Genomic DNA, 20373 nt, shown 5'->3' with positions numbered 1-20373 from the left:
ATTAAATACAATATGAAACGTAAAACTACGACTCAAGTCAAATTGTCTGTGAGAAAGTCGTGCATGTCGTTGGAAAACTCGGGAGACAACAAGTACCAATAAACTTTCTACGTGGGCTTTATGAACATATTATGGCGATATTACAACTTCTCTAAATTGTCAGTTGAAAACTGAAAAGACAAAATAATAAAGGAGTAAACTCTACTAAAAAGAGCCTCAAACTTCACATGAAAAAATTTGAACTATCATTGATACGTTTTTTCCCCGAAACAGCTTGCATACCCGACCTGTTTTTAAAGCTTGATTATCTCCACTGAAACACAAATTAAATGGCAAGTGCCAATTATGATCAATAATATATTTATGACATTTGAAGTAAAATATATTTAAGGAAATGTAACTTAAATGTTGAAAATTGATTTTCAATTTAGGTTAAATCTCAATATGGACTCCATGATGAACAGGCATTTAGTTTCTCAAAAAACTCTTATTCCGCTGTATATTTTCTTTAACTTACGGTATTTATAAAAAACACTCAACCCGCTAACCAAATAAACAAACCACGAAGCTGCTTCGATCTTAAATTAGATATTTTTTTTATTTATAGAACATGATAGTAAAGTAAATGTTATTCGACGTCCACTCAAATAGAAAAAGTCAATTTATTTGGCATTCATGTACACATAAACCTGGGACTGTTTAATGAAATGGAATGAAACGAGATCAGTCATTTTTATAAACAAAATCTCACATGTCGGAGTAGCTTTAGAGTCCCAGAATAAAAGCAAATACATTGAAAATGCTTTCACGAGTTCTTTCAAATCTATGTGAATACAAATACTTAAATACTATAGGATTCAAGTACTTGTATTCATGGAATGCCGAATGAGTCATGTGGATATAAAACCTGATACAATATTGTATCATATATAACGTTATTCGCTATTTATCTAGAGCTGCCATAGCTAATATTGCAGATAACGTCTACACGAGATGCTTGGGTTTTGTTTACATACTTTGTCACTTTTATTACAATTCGATACAAAGGGGAACTCCGCGACTTTATTATTTGAAGTGAGGAAAGACATGTTATATTTTCAAGGGAGACACAATAAGGATGGAATATGAAGATGGAAAGGAAACAAAAAACTTCAAGACAATATGAATTAATAATAGCCGGAATGATGTTATTTACAACGTTTCATATAATTTATTCCCAATAATACAATATTACGTTATAGCTATACAAAACAATATATATTTATTATTTATTTCATTTCGTATTAAGTCAAAAATAATGCAAAAGTAAATCTTTAAACTTTTACTTACAAATATTTTATTGGTCTAAGTCTAAATCCCTAGTTACTGCTAAGTAGGTACGTACACATATTCATATCGTTACATTGTGTGAATGAGTTTTATTAAGGTTTAATTGTTTAATTTATTATAATTCAATATATTATTTCAATGAAAAAATACAAAACATATATATATTACAAACTAGCAACTGTATTGGGATGGAAGATATCTTTCTCTTGCCGTAGACCCTCGTAGCGAATGCTCAGCTCAATGCCGAGATGACCATTAATTCATCATCTATAATTAATTATTATCTACCACTATTAAGGATTGTTATGTACAATGATATCATTAAAATATGTTTCAAATATTGAGAATACGGACTAATAAAAAAAAATATTTTTTTTACATTTCGTACCAGAAGCAATTTTATAAATATTCTAGTAACAAATAACTTTACGAATAACATTAATAACAGACCTTTGATGACTGGGTCTGTAAACGTTTTGCAAATAATCTGAAATTATAAAGCGGCTCCGTGGTAAACGCCAAACGGTGGTCCCTTCAAATTTTCATTGTGAAAATTGTTCTCTCCTTTGGTGAAAATATAAAGAATGGGTAATCACTGAAGTTTTATACAATACGTACAATACATATCAAATGTGTACAAAATAATTTATTCGTATTTATTAATTGATAAATGATTTTTCTTTTTTTTTACCATCATAAATATCATGAAATTTAAAATGTATGTACAATCTACTCATTTCACTACAATGTCTCATGTTTGCAATGTAATAACGTTACTTACAAGTTAGAGTTACGTTACATCTATTCTAACACAATTTTACACTTTTACATTAAAATTATTTCCTCACGCTGTAATGGAGTTATTAAAATTATACAAGGGTCTTGTATACGCAAAGGAAACTCTTAAAAGCAGGTTTAATGAAAAATTTACGTCAACATTCTCGCGTGTTTCCAATTAGACTTGTTAAGATTTCAACATACGTCTAAATTAGAATAAAAGGTCAGAATTTAATGTGATAAAGATGTGATTTTGATATGGTATTATGTTTTTGTGGGATCACGCGTCGGCGCGAATTGGGAAAGCTCGCAATTAGAAAAACACATTTGCAGAGACATTATACCCCTGAAAATGTTCAAGGTCGCATACCACGAGGTAACCCACTGGCTCTGTTATCCACTATTATATAAAGAAAAATCCTAAGAATTTATGTAATTTACTTATTTTTGAGTACTTATCAAATTGAATATAACATAATATTTTAGATATTTATCCAATAGATATTTTGTAAAACTAGTTAGTGTAGATTAGATGTCTTACCATTACATATAATTGAGAATTCACAAAGCCGAAGTGGTAATTGTAAATATATTATATTAACTACCTATCTGTGAATATAAATATTCGTTCTACAAATAATTATTTTCACGGGTCGGATCAGTTTCATTCTTGTGACGCATTTGAGCCATTTATTTTTATCGAAAAATATTATAAAGGTGAACGAAAACGTCTTTACGAATTCAAAGTAGCGGAAATTAAATCCTTAACAAAGCAAATTGAATGACAATAAATTATATTCCTATATTCTTGTTTTCATTTTCATTTGTTTTTATATTCTGGATATGTTATATCAAAGAGATCCCTTTTTCTTTACATAAAAAATCATGTATCTTTTCTCATACGACGTAAGTACCTAAGGATTTTTTTAAAGCGTTTATCTATATGTTACTATACGAAGTAACACACTAATAATGAGTTCGTTAAGATTGCAAAGTTTTCGTCTGGGTCGTTCTTACGCAATGTCGAACTTAAGAAAACTTAGGTTTTTAAACACAAAAGAATATAAATAGTAAAGCCAATCGCATCTACACTTATAGACAACTTACTTTTACAAAGGTTTAGTCAACATATTTACATTTTATTTTACGTAAAAAGCGAAACAATAGCAAATGTAATATTCTTATTATGTACGACTAAGAGCAATTTTTTAAATTCTTATTATATTACATGACATGATTGCTTCAAAAACAGACATCGTGTCTTTCATATTTCAATTAGATTTTATTGATCATTTTTTTAATTATGTTTGTTATAGGATATTGACCAACAAATTTCCATTCCCAGACTCCCATCGGGTGCATTTACACACTCGTGCAACGAGCAAGTTGATGAGCGAAACAAATAAAAACACGCATATTAAAACAGTGCACTCGCTATTCACTTTGACATTCGCGTATTCGTTTCCAGGTGTGATCAAAGGGAAGACGAATGTGGGAATAGTGGTTTGTGACAACACTCGTATACGAATGTTTCGTCGAATGAGAAATGTGTAAATGCACTATTAGGTATTACGTTTGTGAAGCGTTGGCCCTTGCTTTTATTGAGGGTAGAGCCAACAGTCTAGTGGCGCCCTTTGGTCCATTGAGTCATACAATTTTTTTACTCACCAAATTTTTCAATAATACTGATTTCTGCTTTAACATTCATGTTTAATCAACGACTAGATGCTATATTTTACGTTATTCGTTTGTACTTTGTACGCTCCAAATGACCACTCCACTCGCACTTGGCACTCCAATTTCCAAAGGCTGTTTTACTCGAGATAACAAGAGAATCTCGAGTAACACATACCTACATAGAGCTCCTAAAAGTATATAGAAGTAATAAAATATTGCAGTGTTATGAAAACAGACAGAGTCCAATAAATTCGATTGCTGTGGCGGGCTCGTGGCTACAGAAAGACGTGCTCCCATTCTAATATTACTATTTCTTCGGTTTAAGTTAAATATTGTACTAATGAAGAGATCCACTTACATTGTATACGAACCCCCAAAACAGATACATAATTACTTCTAAAATTAATGATTTGGGTCAACATAACCATCAACTGTCATTGAATACGTAAATTACATACCTCGATCTTAAGCGACTTTCATAATTGAAACACTTAACCTCGACGGCCCACCCCTGATGAATACCAAGTAAAACTTTTAATTGTCAGTTGATCGTTATTCTGTTTAACATAAAGGATTTTTACTAATACTTATTTTTACATAAACCTGAAGAATTAGTAGATAACACGTCTTCAATATATTTTTTCGTACAAAAATGTCACTTTCAACAATCACGCCGACCTCCGTATACAAATTGCAACTAGGTATGCAGACCAACAAACATGAACATAAATAATAATTATCAATAAATTATAAATATACATCCATTGACTTCTTACGAAATATATTTTATAATAGATTTTTTACTGAATTTAGAAACATTACTTACAAAGGAATTAAATGACGTCAATTATTAGATATAAATACATACTTTACTTCTCATTTCTTACCTGGTAATAATCAAAGTAAAATTTTTTTTAAAAATAACAAAATTTTCTTAGCCCCCAATAGAATACGGATCAATTCGTTTTCTTTTTATATTTCCCATATACACACACAGCCCTATTAATTTGTTTTAATAGATGAAAAATACACAAATATTAAACTTAACATTGTACATCCGTACCCTGGCAAACAATTGGCCCAATTTACCGATTGCCTATAACTAATTTTATTTTGTGTATAAATAATTGCTCGTTAAGTATGACGGCGACTCATAAAGATAATATTATTAAATAACTAACTTTTACATGTTATGAGTAAGCACCATTCATTAAACCTTGTTAATTAAAATGTTCGTCGCGTTATTCGTAGCTAATTAAATTATTCAAGAACATTTTATTACAATACGTACATACTACACATCAATAATATTATGCGGCACATTTAAGATGAAGAGAACGAACCTCATTTTCATAGAAATGGATATATGAGCTGGATTCGTGTTTATGTAGTCAATCGAGAACTTTATGCAAATGGAATTCAATGAGAGATGTGTTTCATACGAAAGTGGCTTACTTAAACTGAGATGACTAGAATAATCGTTCAATTTGGAACCCTTTAGGGAAATGGTGTATAATTATATTATACGCTCGCAGCTAAAGTGGCTGCGTTGCGCTGACGCTACGCTTTCACGGTGGACGTCGTAGTGAGCGGTTCCCTCTCCGTCCGCGCCGGGATGGACAGGACCTTCCTCGCGAGGCGCGTGAATGTGGATCGGAACTGGCGACTCATGCTACAGTACAGCACGAAGTTCACTGCTGACCCCACGAGAGCCATTAGGTCCATCACTTCGCCTGTTAACAATAACAATGTGTTATTAAATTTATAAGCTTACTATCGCCGATCGATGCACTTTATTTAAAATAAGTATGAAAAAAATATTTAATTCCGCATTACTAGATATTATAAAAAAAACACAAAATAAATTTTCCTAATAGAAAAAAAGTACCATATGGCACATAAATTCTATTAAATTTACGTAAACATAATTTACGACTGTTATCCATCAAATATTCGGCAAACTTGTGACAATCCTTAAATTTCCAAGAACGCAAAATGCTTAGTACATATTATATAACCTAGGTAGGTAGGTATACAGAATAGTTTAATGAAAGATCAACAACTTTGTTGACTGATATTATTGTCTGTTTTATTAGGTAGCAGCTTTGTAGATTACATGATTAGTCGATTATTGACATTTCAAATCAAGCTTATAATTCCTTTATTGTTGCAAGGATCCTATCGTCCTTGCATATCTATTGTATATCTATGAGCAGAAAACATTCAATATTTAATATGTACATTATTATCAGCTGTATTGGTCCAATACTTTTAATCCGTAATTAGACTATCGCCAAAAGATACACATTGCATAAATATTCTTTAGTTATTTTTATATATTTAGATGGGTAATATAGTATTTTCAATTAGAACAACGAAACTTACTACGTAAGGAAATTGCCAATCAAGTTGCGCTTTACTAATTTTAATCGAATCAAGTTGCGCATTACTAAGTACTGTAACTCTATAAATTAAAACTACAGGGGCCGTAGACAAAGTAACAATTAAAAAACGATAACGAAGTTAGAAAAGGCAAAAATGTATGGGATTGACCTTGGGATTGACATACGCCGCGTTAGATCACGTGGTCTATCTAATGTCAATCCCATACATTTTTGCGATTTCTAACTTCGTTATCGTTTTGTAATTGTCTTTGTCTAAAGCCCCAGGATCATATTACTAGAATTGAAGAAATTAAATCCACTTCAGATCTCTACGCTCTAGCCTCTACTACGCTAATTTTTATTAATTCTTTATTGTTTTTTAATTTGTAATAGAAGCAATACTTATCCATAATTCAATATTTATGCATTTATTTCTTTAAATTATATTAATTGGCTTTATGTATTTATCATTAACTGCTACATATCTCTTGTTTGTATAAGCTGTTGGTGCTCCAAGTAAAATAAATAATAATAATATGTATTTATATAGAGAATATATTATATCCGTAGTATAATTAAATAATATAAATTTTTATCTCTTCAGTACTTAATATTTTTCAAAATAAAAATAAAGGTACATACTATTTTACAATCAGCAATATTGCGATCCTGTTTCATATTGAATTTGATATTATAAATGGATATATGACTCGGACACAACGATTTATTATGCAAATCCCAAAATTGGCATCGCGTCTGTACAATGTACAGGTCAAATAAAATATTTTTTGCAGTATATTACTGTTTTTACAACATTCCTATAACATAGTGTAATTTTCAAACATAAAGTATCCATAAATTATATAAATCTTACGATTATTAAATTTATATTCAAGATTTTTCTAGAAGATTTTTATATCTTAATAAATGCCAATACATATTATTATTCTTGGAGAAAAAGTTAAAAGAATTTGTATTTTTTGCAGAATTTATGAATGAGAAAGAACCCATGTTCACTGAAAGTGACGACGCGAAAAAATTTCGGAAGTTTTATAGATTGATAGCGTAGCTAATTTGATTCTTATAAAGAAAAATACACCCACACATTCCTTAAAAGCTATCTTTGCTAGACTTATTTAGTACATAAACCTTGGAATTGTACCTACCAAGTGTTCCTTGGTAGGTACAATTCCATTTAATAACCTCTATTTATTTTATTGAAACTTTATTTTACTACCTCGGCTTGATTTTTGTGTTAAAACCAAGATAAAACTGTGACATAGTTAACTATCGGCTAACTATGCCCAAAAAAAAGGATTGCAACAGTATTTTCCCGAGTCATATATGGATGTATCAATTAATTTTGCTTATTTAACTAGAACAATATTTTCTAATAAAATCACGAATCGAATTTATTTCATTAAATATCCATTACTAATTCTTACTTTTAAAACCTTAGGTATAAAAACAAAAATAAAAATAAATATTTATTTACTGACTGCTCCCACCTCCCTCTAAGGCATTGAAATATTCATAAAACTTAACAAAACACACATATTATAACCGTTTCGAACCATTACGTGGATCGCTATATTTTTGTACTAATGTACATTTATAACTCTTAGATTATAAGTGTTATCTGACGACGTGTCTACGACCAAATACTCGTAAACTTTATCGAATTCAATCAAGACTTTGGGGGATTTCGGTGACTTTTATGACATCATTGGCTTATGATAGGCATTAAATTGACTTTACTTCTTAAATAAACGTTAATGGTCTTTATTAATTTTGATATTTTGATGGGATCGTATCTATTCAAAGACGACAATAGGCTTTATAATCGTTATAAACTGAATATAAAAGGTCACGGACATTTCCACTACCTAAAAGTAATAAATGAATAATAATGTATTTAGCAATTTTATTTAGCTAAATCAAAACAGTTAAAACCAATTTCAAAAACACATCTATAATTCCTTCGTCCTTTTTATAGGAACGTCCGCGTCGGTTAGAAATGAGGATGATTAAATTCTTTTTTTTTACATTTTGAGCTAATCATAGCTTTTAATTTAAGCCATCGGGCTTTGAGTTTGAATTGTAATTTGTTCCAGTATTTAAATTTAACAAACATAATATAATTGAACAATAAAACGTGTAAAAGTTTTATAAGCTATACATAAATGATAAAATAATCAGATATATCTACAAGAACCGCTAAGCTACTGTAAAATGCTGGCGTATTTTCTGGAAACTTGTTTTTACGATGTAAAAACCTAATTTGAGCCAAATTTTTATGTTCAACCAACACGATATTTCACATGTCAACGACATAATAGACATTTCTCCTTTCAAGTTATTCCATCAGAAGTCGTGAAGAAGCTCTTTAATGCTTTATTATTTGTTGATAATATATTGAGAGATATTTTATTTATTTATTTCTATGTTAATGTATCTTTTGATAGATCTTTTTTCAGTTTTTTAGTTGAACGCTTTTATCGTGAAATTGAATTTTTGATAGTGACACAAATTATCTTTCTTCATTTATTTAGATAAATGTGGTTTGAGGATTATCTAAATCCTTCTAATCATGCCAAGGAATTACAGGATACTTCACGAATGTAGTAGCCTCTTTTTGACTCGTTAAATTCTCAATATCTCGTCAAAAGTGATATAAAATTAAAAATGTACAACTAACTAACCTTGTGTAGTCAGTTGAAATCTCAAAGCAGTCGACAATCAAGGGACGTTGAATTCGTCTTTCTAGGAATTTATACGAGTGTATAATTGAGCTCAGAGATATTTCAAATACGAAAATTTTACAGCAGTCTTTGACGTGGCAAATTTATTTAAAATTGTTATAGCATAAATTCCAATTTGGATTTGTTTCAAATATGATATAAAAATAAATAGACATTTAGTAGAGAAAATTTTTAAATGGATATTTGTTATTATCTTCACATTCGAGTATATCACCACTCTGCCAGTTTTTACACTTCATAGCTCGATTCAAATAATCATTAAACCCACTGACACGTGCCAGTATTTTCTAAACTGCGAGATAGGTACAGTTCCTCGCAAACATTTGAAACCGCGAACAAACAACGCATACACGGCACGCTACTCTGTTCACTGTTGGGATTTATCTTCCAGTTACCAAGTATAACAGATGACCAAATCATTATTTATCGTATATCGGCAGCTAGCTCTTTGGCTCCAATGAGCAATTAAGTACAAACATCAAAAATCGATCGATGCACAAAAATATCTATCCCTAATCCTAAACTCTCTAACTTCGTACCGTAATATCTAGACACGCGGCAGCGTGTCAAGCCGAGTTCAAGCGAAGAGAACTGGCGAGCAGCTGACGTGTGTATATTTACACGAACCATTTCGAGCCACTTTTCACCCCCTTATAACTCGAAAACTATTTAAGTTAAATAAACCAAATTTGGTACATATCAAGAGGACCTCAAGATAAACAAGAACCTTAAATTTCATAAATACAGATTAAACAGTTGCGTAGATATTAATATCCAAAAATCGCAATTTTTAAGACTGACTGACTTATAGACATATACAAAACCTAACCCACTTCCAGATGACCTAGAAAGTTCAAATTTTGTAATCAGCTAGGTAATAGTGAGTGTACAAAGGAAAAAATCAGAAAATACTGAATTTATCTGTATTTAATTTTTTTTTCAATGACATTAATTTTGTTTGTATGGAAAAATGGAAAAGTTTAAAAAAATAGAAAATAGTATATTCACCTTACTAGTCTTAAAAAATAGATCAAAACTAATCAGTGGCCGAAAAAAATTTTGAAATCCATCAATAAATGACTGAGATATAGATTATTGAAGTTTCCATATTTTACGACGAAACATCTGTAGATTCGAAGCGCCTCTGACATCACACTCACTCGCGCTAGTATCGCTAGGGCGGATTACTTCGATTGCATGATTTCTTTATTCAAAACTGTTATTAAACGTAAAATAAAATAAAATTGTAATAAAAATATTGCTCATACATTTAAAAATAATATATAATTTTACATATTCACATTTATTTATTCTTTATTTATGAGTGTTTACTGTTTAGTTTAGTTTTAATTTCAGTGTAAATAAATAAATAAAATCTTAATTTTACTTTAAACATGGTATTCAATGGTGAATGGTGATACAATTATATTAATAAAGCACAAACATGTTCAGCCAATACAAGCATGCAAAAATAATTACCATAAATGGTGTAATGGAAGAAGGCTTCGTCGAAGGTCGAAATGATTTAATTTGCGTAATATTAATATGAGTGAAACATCTTTAGGCGCGTTTAGAGTAAAATTTTAAGATCGCGTCATGGCAATACCGTAACGTCATGGAGTAAGGCGACGATTCTTCTACAACGATCTTTGCATCTTGGTAATAGTGTGTGTACAAATTCACGCTGGATATTTAGAAAATCATGTAAGTAATCTTTTAAACAGAAAACGAGTTTAAAAAATTGCAGATAATGACGGGGCAATGTGCACTGATATTCATAAAATATAAGAAAATATATAAAATAATACTAAACAAACCATACAGAGAAACCGCAAGAAAAAATAAAAAAATGGTATATAAAAATTATTATATTCATAAAGTAAATCAAATTTGCAGAGTAATTTTCTGTACAAAAAGTAATGATATCCCACCAAAAACATAAATGTAAAATTTGGAGCCGAGTTCAATCGTTGACTTAATTTGCCAAAAAAAGAAATGAGATCTAAATGTGTGCCAAGTTCTGCAGACAGTCCAGAAATTTATTTACAAAGATGTATTAAGTTCTTAGGTTGACTGAAAACTCAATTGTTTTATTTTCCCTTAGAGAACAATGTTTATTCCAAAATATAACTTTTTAAATTTGAATAATATAATTATTTTCACAAAGCAAACAACTAATGACCTATTGAACCCCATAATTTAATGAGGCTAGTTTTTAGAACCTCACAAAATATAAACAGTATGTAAAACTAGCCTCATCAAATTATGGGGTTCAATAGGTCATTAGTTGTTTGCTTTGTGAAAATAATTATATTATTCAAATTTAAAAAGTTATATTTTGGAATAAACATTGTTCTCTAAGGGAAAATAAAACAATTGAGTTTTCAGTCAACCTAAGAACTTAATACATCTTTGTAAATAAATTTCTGGACTGTCTGCAGAACTTGGCACACATTTAGATCTCATTTCTTTTTTGGCAAATTAAGTCAACGATTGAACTCGGCTCCAAATTTTACATTTATGTTTTTGGTGGGATTGTTATACTTACCAAATGCATAATAGCATATTTCAAAGAATTGTGGCGCGATCGCTGTGAGGAGACCAAAAAGGGCCTGCGGGAGCTCTGTAGCCAGGAACAGGCCGAGCAGCGCTACCAGCATGCGAGTCGTGCGGTCTGTCCGACCACCTCCTCCCTTCTTGTTGTCTTCATTCAAACGAGTTTTCTCACCCTAAAAAATGACATTATTATTATGTAAAATATCTAACTACAAATAATACTTCAATAAAGCCCTTGTAACTTTAAAGCAACATGTGGTATTATAATTATCTATACTAATATTATAAAGCTGAAGAGTTTGTTTGTTTGTTTGACCGCGCTAATCTCGGGAACTACTGGTCCGATTTGAAAAATTATTTCGGTATTATTCATCATTCATTCATCGAGAAAGGCTATAGAGTATATATCATCATGCTACGACCAACAGGAGTCGAGCTACGGGGGTGAAACCGCGCGGAGCAGCTAGTTATTCAATATAATTGATTGAAAACTATCATTAGTCTAGGCTAATGATTATAGTTTAATTATAATAACCCGAATTACTTTTTCACTGAGGGCCAACAAAATAAGTTGTGTGATATTTCTTCATCGTCTTCTTCAAAGATTGTATTGAGATCACGCTGGAGATTAACATCATATACGTCTCAAGGACCCATGTAAACACATGCTAAGCCATTAAAGCCGTCTAACATTTCCTGTAAAAGCCTTTATTGTTTTATGTTACACATTGTTATATTATTAAGTACCCATTAATCCCAAACGGTTATAGACCGATTTCAAAGTAATGGAGAGGCGACTATACAATCCATACAATATATTTGAAAGCGTGAAACGTTTGCTACCTACGGGCTATATTCCGTGTTGAAAGGAATAAATATCATTTGATACGTACGGTACATTAAACGTATTCTTATTTAGCATGTAAATGCTTTATGCTGACACACGTACAATAGTCAGCAAGCAATTTGCATCGATGTGTGTTGCTTAATGCCTATTTATACTTGAGAGCTTTTTGAATGGTCGATAAATACCTATACATAGTAGGAATCCAATGCAGAAGAAATGTAAAATGTGAAAGTTTATAAGGAGCCAGATAAAAATTATAACCTTCTCTTTTTTTACCGTTCGTTTTTACTACCTACGCATACGTTAAGAACCTACGTTTCCCTTTACCCCATATCTTAAATCAACATTATAAACATTATAACCTATGTATAATACAGGTATTACAAAATATTTATGTAAGAACATAAATATTAAATACCTCTACATAATAACGTAAGGCTGAACAACGTTTGCCGGGTCAGTGAGTAAAACATTTTTTATGGTGAGTCTTAATTATTACAATCTAGCATAATATATATACCAACTTTGAATGAACATTTTATATTGCATCTACGTTATTTGCTCTCGTGAATACATTGACTCTCAAGGATTACATATTCACAGGAACAGATAGTGTTTTACAGGGATATTATCTATATTAAAAATGTCACAAAGAAACCCCCAAAAAATAACCGTCCATAAATCTTTTCACGCAAGCACTTTTCTTATCAATATTACATCCATATCTATAATCTCAAATTAAATGTTGGTCGTAAATTACAAGTGACTTTTATTCACTACATAAAATGTTTTTATCTGTCCAAAACGAATAACAAAATGTATTATTGTGCCGAAAACAATTAAAAATAAATATATGTATTACCTCACTTGAAGGAATCGCCGATTTCTTTAATAACTTCTGTCTTCTTCTATCACTTGACTTCATTTTTAATATCAAACAAACACTTAAAATTGATAACACTATACACGGTATGAGTTTTATAAATACACTGTAAATCCAAAATATCGCTGTTAGTAATTCTTTGCTATTTGTCATTGTTAGAGCATACATTGGCTCTTTTACTTCCGATGCATTAGACGACATGGTTTCGTTGATGGTAACATTAGTCTTTGCACTCGTCCGGGGCACCTCTTGTATGTTCATTGCAAAATAAATTGGAAGACATGCTATTGGGCACACTGCATATGCCACAGCTATAGCGATACTGGTATTTCGTTTATTACATAGAGTTCTGTTCTTTTGAGGAAACTTTATCGCTATAAACCTCCAAACTGCGAGCGTTATAGTCAACCATATAGATATCGTGTGGAACGTTTGGCTGAATATTGAGTGAAAATATACAAATACCGCCCAAGCGTATGAGTTTCTATTCAATTCTGTGCCAATTTTAATGTAGATATGCAGGGCAAAGGGTATATAATCCAGCATAACTAAGAGATCAGCGACGGCGAGAGCTGTCAGTATGGAATTTGTTGAAGAAGCCATCTCTTTTCTGCTCAATACAGCGATGTTCACAGAGTTTGCAATGGAGCCGAGGATGCAAATAACTAACGCTATGTAGCCATGGATCTTCACGTAAACGCGCTGAAAATCAAGCCCTCCTGGCAAGCAATAAGCTACGCTATCGCTCTCTAAACCAGACATATCTACTCCTTTTGTCTTGGTAAACAATATTTAATTTGGTATTCTTCCATAATCTGTCATTTTCTGAAAATAAAACGAAAATTTAATGTCTGTTAAATAATTGAATCAACATTCAAAAAATACATTTTAAGAATTCTTGGATCGTAAGTTATTATACTCGTCTAACTAGGGATCACGATCGATTTATTAACATTATGTTACATCATTTCAGTATATTTTGGAACAGAGCTAAAACTTATTTTAACTTTGTCCTAGTTTTCCCCTTATTCGAAATTATTCCTTATTTATCGTATCATAAATCTTACTACTGGGTAAAGTTTGTATCGTAACCATCCGTATTGCATAATTTTCCAGCATATTTAAGGCGATGTAAATATTTTAATAGATAAAAAATGTAAAACAGACTTTTATTATAAAGTTCAATGTCGTAAATAATCGCAGTGGAGTCAATTATGTAGTTTCAGATTAAAGTACCTGTCTCAAAGCCCTCGAGAGACTATGCAGTTCAAAACTACAAACTATGTTCCTCTAAAGCAGTCTACAGAAGTCGGTTATAGGAAGCTATTATACCTTTAAGTGTTCTTTAAGTTTACCAATATTGAGATATTCTCACGAAAATGCGCAATTTATTTTTACAAATATGTAAAGAAAATTTACTTATATATTTTTATTAGTTCATATACAATAAAAGCTTTAATTTATAAAAATAATAAGAAAAGGGGTTAAAAAATCAGCTTTTAATATTTTATTATTGAGTGAGACTGTTCTGGATAAATCTCCATAATGGCTAGACTGTTGTTTTACAGAAGTGTTGATAATATCTTCCGATGCTAGAGATTGAGTAATCAGATTTGTTTGAAAATTCTCATAAAATACGGAAGAAATCGCGTGCATTACCAAGATGAAAAATAAAAATAGAGCTCGCTCTGAATTCATATTATACTCGGTTTCTTCTTTAAATTAAATCGCTTTTGCTGTGCATAAAAGTATCAGCGAATGTAACTCGTCACAAATAGAATATAAGAAAAGTCGTGGTGCGATATTTTCTACCCGTCAGCAATATTTTCTCGTAGCAAATAATTTTAGCGTGTGCTTTTGACGGTTGTGCTATCTACCGTTTCCTGGAAATATATTGAATAAACGACCACGTATACTAATTTGTTTTGTCAAAATTTAGGTATATTTGTTCAAAAAATATTTTTGATCATAAAATTCGGACGCTTATTTCAGTGAAAACTACTCAATCACTGTTTGTAGAGAATTCTTAATATTTCTTGAAGGTTACTTTACTATTTTAAACAAAGGGATACAAAAGAATGGCTCAACTTCTGATCGCGAAATCATGAATTAATTATTACTTGCTTCTTGTAAGTTCGCTTATTCAAAATTTATTTTTTTGCCGCTTCTGGATATTGATTAATAAGAGTAATAAGTAAAGTAAAAACTGACTGACCTTGAATCTTAATTTATTCTTAAGATTTTGCTAATGTCGACAACTTTGGTTGGGTCACTTTAAGCGATAAATGTATATATATATTGTATAATTTAATAACCATTTAGTATTTCACACTAAACAGAAAACCGTTTTGCACTGTACATTAAAATAATGCGGATTAAATGAAGTGTAACAACCAGCTACAAAGTTATTTCAAGTTTGTCTGTCTGCAAATCCAATATTTAGATTTTTTGACTGAAGACAGTCTCAGACGCATAGATCAGAGGCTAAAAATTTCATGTGTAATGTTTATAAGACAAGAATAAACTGAATAAATCTCACAGTGCATTGAATTATCGATTCGGAAAATATACAGTCAGTAGGTAGTAGATAGATTAGTTCTAGCTTTCTTTTTATTTCCTTTACTTTTGTTTATATTAATCTCTGATTAAACTAAACGTTTTAACAAATATTTAATTAAGATGTTTGACTTCAATTTATGACTATAAACATTCCCTCGAAATGTCACTATGCATTATGTAAAACCTACCTACCTATTTTTCATGGTACCTACCTATTGTTTTCTATTTTGAATAATAATTTTAATGTACCATTTTTCCCTAAGAGACTAATTTAGAAATACTGTATAGAAATTTCGTCGATTGAATCGCAATAAAATATAAAATTACATAGGCATGCGGATAGTGTTTGATAATCTCGTATCAAAAACAAACTCAATATTTGTCCGTGCTCTATATTGTATCTGGAATTCCGCAACACAATTGATGATGAGCATCCTCTCGGGGTTCACTATTTCTCGACACGAAGTGTATTCCACTGAAAAATATTCATAAAGAACATTTTTTACGTGCACTTCAAAGAAATGAGTACGTAACATAATGAATGCTGATATTCCGCAGTGATTCAGCCTATAGCCTACATTTGCTTTAATTAATTAGATTTTTGACTGAAAACAATTTGTTAATGAGTTAGTTGAATTGAAGAAACAACTGATCCGTACTCTACTTAGAAAATGATGTGTATGAATTACAAGATCACAAAACAAATAAATTTATAGCAACGTGTCGCCGCGGTCGGACCCACACTGGACGTGCGAGACGCAAGAATATAAACATGTATCTTAAATATTTTACCACTTATATTCAGTTAAGGTGCAATAATGAATCGTGTAATTTTAACCTAATTCTTGTAAGATCGTATAACTTCCACAGCTAAAACAATAACGTGCAACAAACATCAACAACTACATAACTTCTCTTGCGGTATCAAGTTAAGAGTTCACGTATATAGGCATCACATTTTCACTATCTAATGACTTCAAGTTAATTTCCCTTTCACAATGATATGTTTAATCCTCATAAAAGAACCCTGATTTAGAGTTTAAAGTGTATCACATATACAAAATGGCAATAGTTTAAAACTTCCCATTTCATAATATTGCGAAGCGTTCTCACAACCGAGTAAATACAAATTCAAAGGAGTTTTGTCGAAATTAGTTCACCAAAAACTATTTTAATTTGATCGGATTAACTTTATAAATTATACTTAACATATTATGTTCATTATAGGTAATAATAATGCTACAACAATGTGAATCTCAGAAAAAAATTACAGCCCGATTTTGTTATTTATCTATTATTATAAACAATGATTCTGTATCAGAGGTAGATTTCCAATAATAGGGGAATACGGGCAGATAAAATCTGAGTAAAATAGTTCTTCGTTAGACCTTTAATATATTCCAATCACGTGTCACGGAGTCCGTAAATACGTAGTCAACCGGCGGAACTATCCTCGAACACTATCGAGATTGGATTGGGATCGAGTATAGCGGTGCTTCACATTCATAACTATTTTCGATAGTCCTAATACTATAACTGTTCTGAATCTAATTAAACCGTTCCCTGGATATTAGGAAGTGAGATTAGGATTGGATATAATAGATGGATAAATATGTCGATTTCGCGAATCGACATATTTAATAATAGATTATATAAAAATAGATGTACTTCTGATGTTTGAATGAAAAAGGCGTATTTAAATGATGTCACAACAAGTATACAATACGTAAGTTCAAAGTTAAAACCTACGTGTTTTATAAATAAATGTACATTATATTTATTATTCCATTTATTATTGATTCCGATTGTATCGCGCGAAGAGGTGGGCACAAATAATTAATTGGTTTGTAGGAAATTTTCAATTACTTGTAATTCCTCTATTGAGACACTGCTGAAATAACAAATTTATCTCTCTCTTTCTTAAATATCCGGTATCAAATGTGTACATAAAATATGTAACATTATAAGAATAAACAAATGTAAACATAATTTAATTTGTAAAATATATTGACATGACATTAAATTTTATTATGTTTTTAAAAGATTAAACAAGTTAAATCATTTTTCAAATACCATTATGCTAATTGATGTAATAAAAAAAATAAATTAACGTTTAAGCGTTAGGGTACACTTCGTAGAGTGGGCTACGAAGGTCTACGAAGTAATTAATTATATTACAAAAATTAAGTGGACACAAATCACTTTATCTGTCATAATCAGAGATCTGAGACATTTAAATGTACTTTCTTTTGTTTTTGACGAAACGAATTTATAAAATATTTCAATTACTATTTAAACGAAAAATTGAATTTGCTATGTTTACGTCTTTTTCTTCTATTTTAATTATATTTTTATAACACGTAGAAAATAATATCCATGTTTATAAAAGAAAGTCCAGTTAGTTACACCACTTATAGAACGGAATGAACGGATTTTAATGTTTACACCTAGATTAGTCACAAAAAGTATCCATTCGGGCTGAGCCAGTACGATCAGATCAGATACTACTTAATTAAATAGATTTAGTTTATGAAATGTCACAAGTAGGTACAACAACAAATAACTAGGTACTGTAGGTAGATATTATTCCGTTTTCTGTTTGAAAGTCATTTGTGGGAATTCAAACGATGCTAATTGAAGGAAATTGTATTGTGAGAAACTATTTAATTACTTAACCGTTTCAAGGAAAACATTTCACAATGCAAACAATACACATGCGATAAGGCTTTCTTATGCAAGGACATTTTAGAATATTTACACATTTCAATGTTTTTTTTTTATTCGATTGCGATTTACGAATTAAAAATATATACAAAAACATAAAAAAACACCATGAAATCTAAATGATTATTTAAGATTGCCAAAAATAAACACGTTTTTGAAAATAAACAAATACCTCTATAGTTGATTTTCTTGATTTTTCAATAGTCAACATTTCGGTTGATGATTGATAACATCTAAGTAATATTAAATAATGTTTAGGAAAATTCATATTCAAATGTTATGATATTTAGATGATGCATCCTTGCATAAAACAATTTGTAATCAAACTAGGAACGAAGTTACTCTTTCTTGGTATCACGTACCTAGTTAATAATATATATTTTTTTTTTGCTATGCATATAAAATAAAAATTGACTTACCTAATTTTATTGAGATCAGTTTTAGTTATTTGTTTCTTTTTTGTAATTGCATCAAGAATACAAAAAGTTCGTATTCTTTCTTTTAATCAGAAACGTGAGGGTTCTGAGACAGATTAAACGGATAAAATTGCAAGAGAATAACAATTCATCAAGATATTCATGCGGACAACAGCAGCGTGGATGGACTATGAAATTATTTGGGCGTTTATCGCGACGACTAGTGGCGCCGAGAGGGCGGCGTGCGGCGTGCTAACCCAGAGCCGCTCTCATTGTAACTGCTGCAGACGAAGAATCGGCTACACTTGTTGTGAACATCGTACAATTGAAACTTGTCGAACGCTTGCGGTTCACGAAACAATCGCTCCGTTTCAGACCCTTCGTAACCCTCGTAACACTTCAGTTATTCCAAACTTATACCGAGATACCTTTTCTGCTTAGACCTACAATAATATTGACCTACATTAACACGGCACATTTAAAATCTACACACGGTTTAACAACATTCAACGGCACACAAATATCGTATTTACGATTCAAATCTTGTATTTGTTCAAAAGATAAGACCTAAAATAATTATTGTATGTAGGTATTGCTGTGGATTTTTTTTAATTGCATCACATTAAATCTACTGCACACGATACTGCAAAATTTATTGCTTCTATACGTTCAAGAGATTTAAAGCGGTTAAATTAGAGTTGTGAATCACTCTCTGTCCTGTAAGCTTTAATGAGATTTATTTTGAGAAAAAGCAATAAAGTGAAATACCTTTCTTTAGAAAGGTTTGTATCTAAATTTACTTTCTAATCTACCAAATCAATTTGTAAGGTTACAAAACGGAAAAATTTACCCTCATGTACATCTTATAGATACCTATTTTTTATAAAGCAATCTGTTCAATTACCGACTTTGCGTTTCAACAAAACACATGTTATGGATATCACCTACGAGATATATTTTTGAAAGCCTCATAACCATCATACACCATTCTAAGGTTTTCGATTTCGTAATTTTTCTCGTAACTATACACAAATTATACAAGAGAATATTAATGATGCTTACTTTACAAAACTAAAACAATGTAAACATTACTAGAGTGAAAGTTTAACTTACGTAAATCTGGTTATATAATTTATTAATATTAGGTTAGTGAGAAAGATTCATACGCAACAAATGTAGAGCTTTTAACTCTTTTGCACGCCTCATAAGCGAAGCGTTGAGGTGGGTACTACTGTCACTTCGCGCAAAACATCTGATTTTTCAAACTTAAAATGTCTTTATGTGTCGTACATTGCACTTGTAAGATAATACATACACACACATATTAAGAAAAAACACTATTTTTAACATTCATGATATTTTTTATGTCATTTTTGTTATTTAAACTAGTTAAAAAACAGTTTAAAAAAGTTCTGCCTTGGACGACCGTGTGTCTGTATGTGCGGAGGATTTTCTTGTT

The 20373-nt window shown here is 30.8% G+C and overlaps 1 protein-coding gene across 2 annotated transcripts; it reads right to left on the bottom strand.

Annotated features, from left to right (window-relative positions):
• Positions 1–932: 932 nt before the first annotated feature.
• LOC123691305 (G-protein coupled receptor dmsr-1-like) lies at positions 933–19198 on the bottom strand. Of its 2 annotated transcripts, XR_006751374.1 has the most exons (5): positions 18918–19198; positions 13195–14040; positions 11478–11658; positions 3861–5516; positions 933–942 (listed from the first exon to the last, which is right to left on the bottom strand). XR_006751374.1 is itself a non-coding variant. In XM_045635631.1 (4 exons), exons 2-4 carry the CDS (start codon positions 13975–13977, stop codon positions 5344–5346), a joined length of 1137 nt encoding a protein of 378 aa, XP_045491587.1. In that variant the 5' UTR covers positions 13978–14040; positions 18918–19198; the 3' UTR covers positions 1163–5343. The 2 variants fall into 2 exon arrangements, 1 of the variants encoding a protein (XP_045491587.1); XM_045635631.1 differs by lacking the exon at positions 933–942 and having other exon boundaries at positions 1163–5516.
• Positions 19199–20373: the final 1175 nt, after the last annotated feature.

Source organism: Colias croceus, chromosome 4 (assembly GCF_905220415.1).
Source record: "Colias croceus chromosome 4, ilColCroc2.1".
Classification (NCBI taxonomy): domain Eukaryota; kingdom Metazoa; phylum Arthropoda; class Insecta; order Lepidoptera; family Pieridae; genus Colias; species Colias croceus.
Note: the sequence above shows the minus strand (reverse complement) of the source record. Positions and strands in the feature narration are given on the sequence as shown.

Bases quoted from the DNA above. Each gene is read 5' to 3' on its own strand.
- LOC123691305 (XM_045635631.1), bottom strand. From the start codon at position 13,977: ATGTCTGGTTTAGAGAGCGATAGCGTAGCTTATTGCTTGCCAGGAGGG. The intron at 11,659-13,194 runs GTAATACATATA...GTCATTTTTTAG, and splicing joins CGGCGATTCCTTCAAGTGAG to GGTGAGAAAACTCGTTTGAA. The intron at 5,517-11,477 runs GTAAGTATAACA...TATTGTTAACAG, and splicing joins AATATGCTATTATGCATTTG to GCGAAGTGATGGACCTAATG.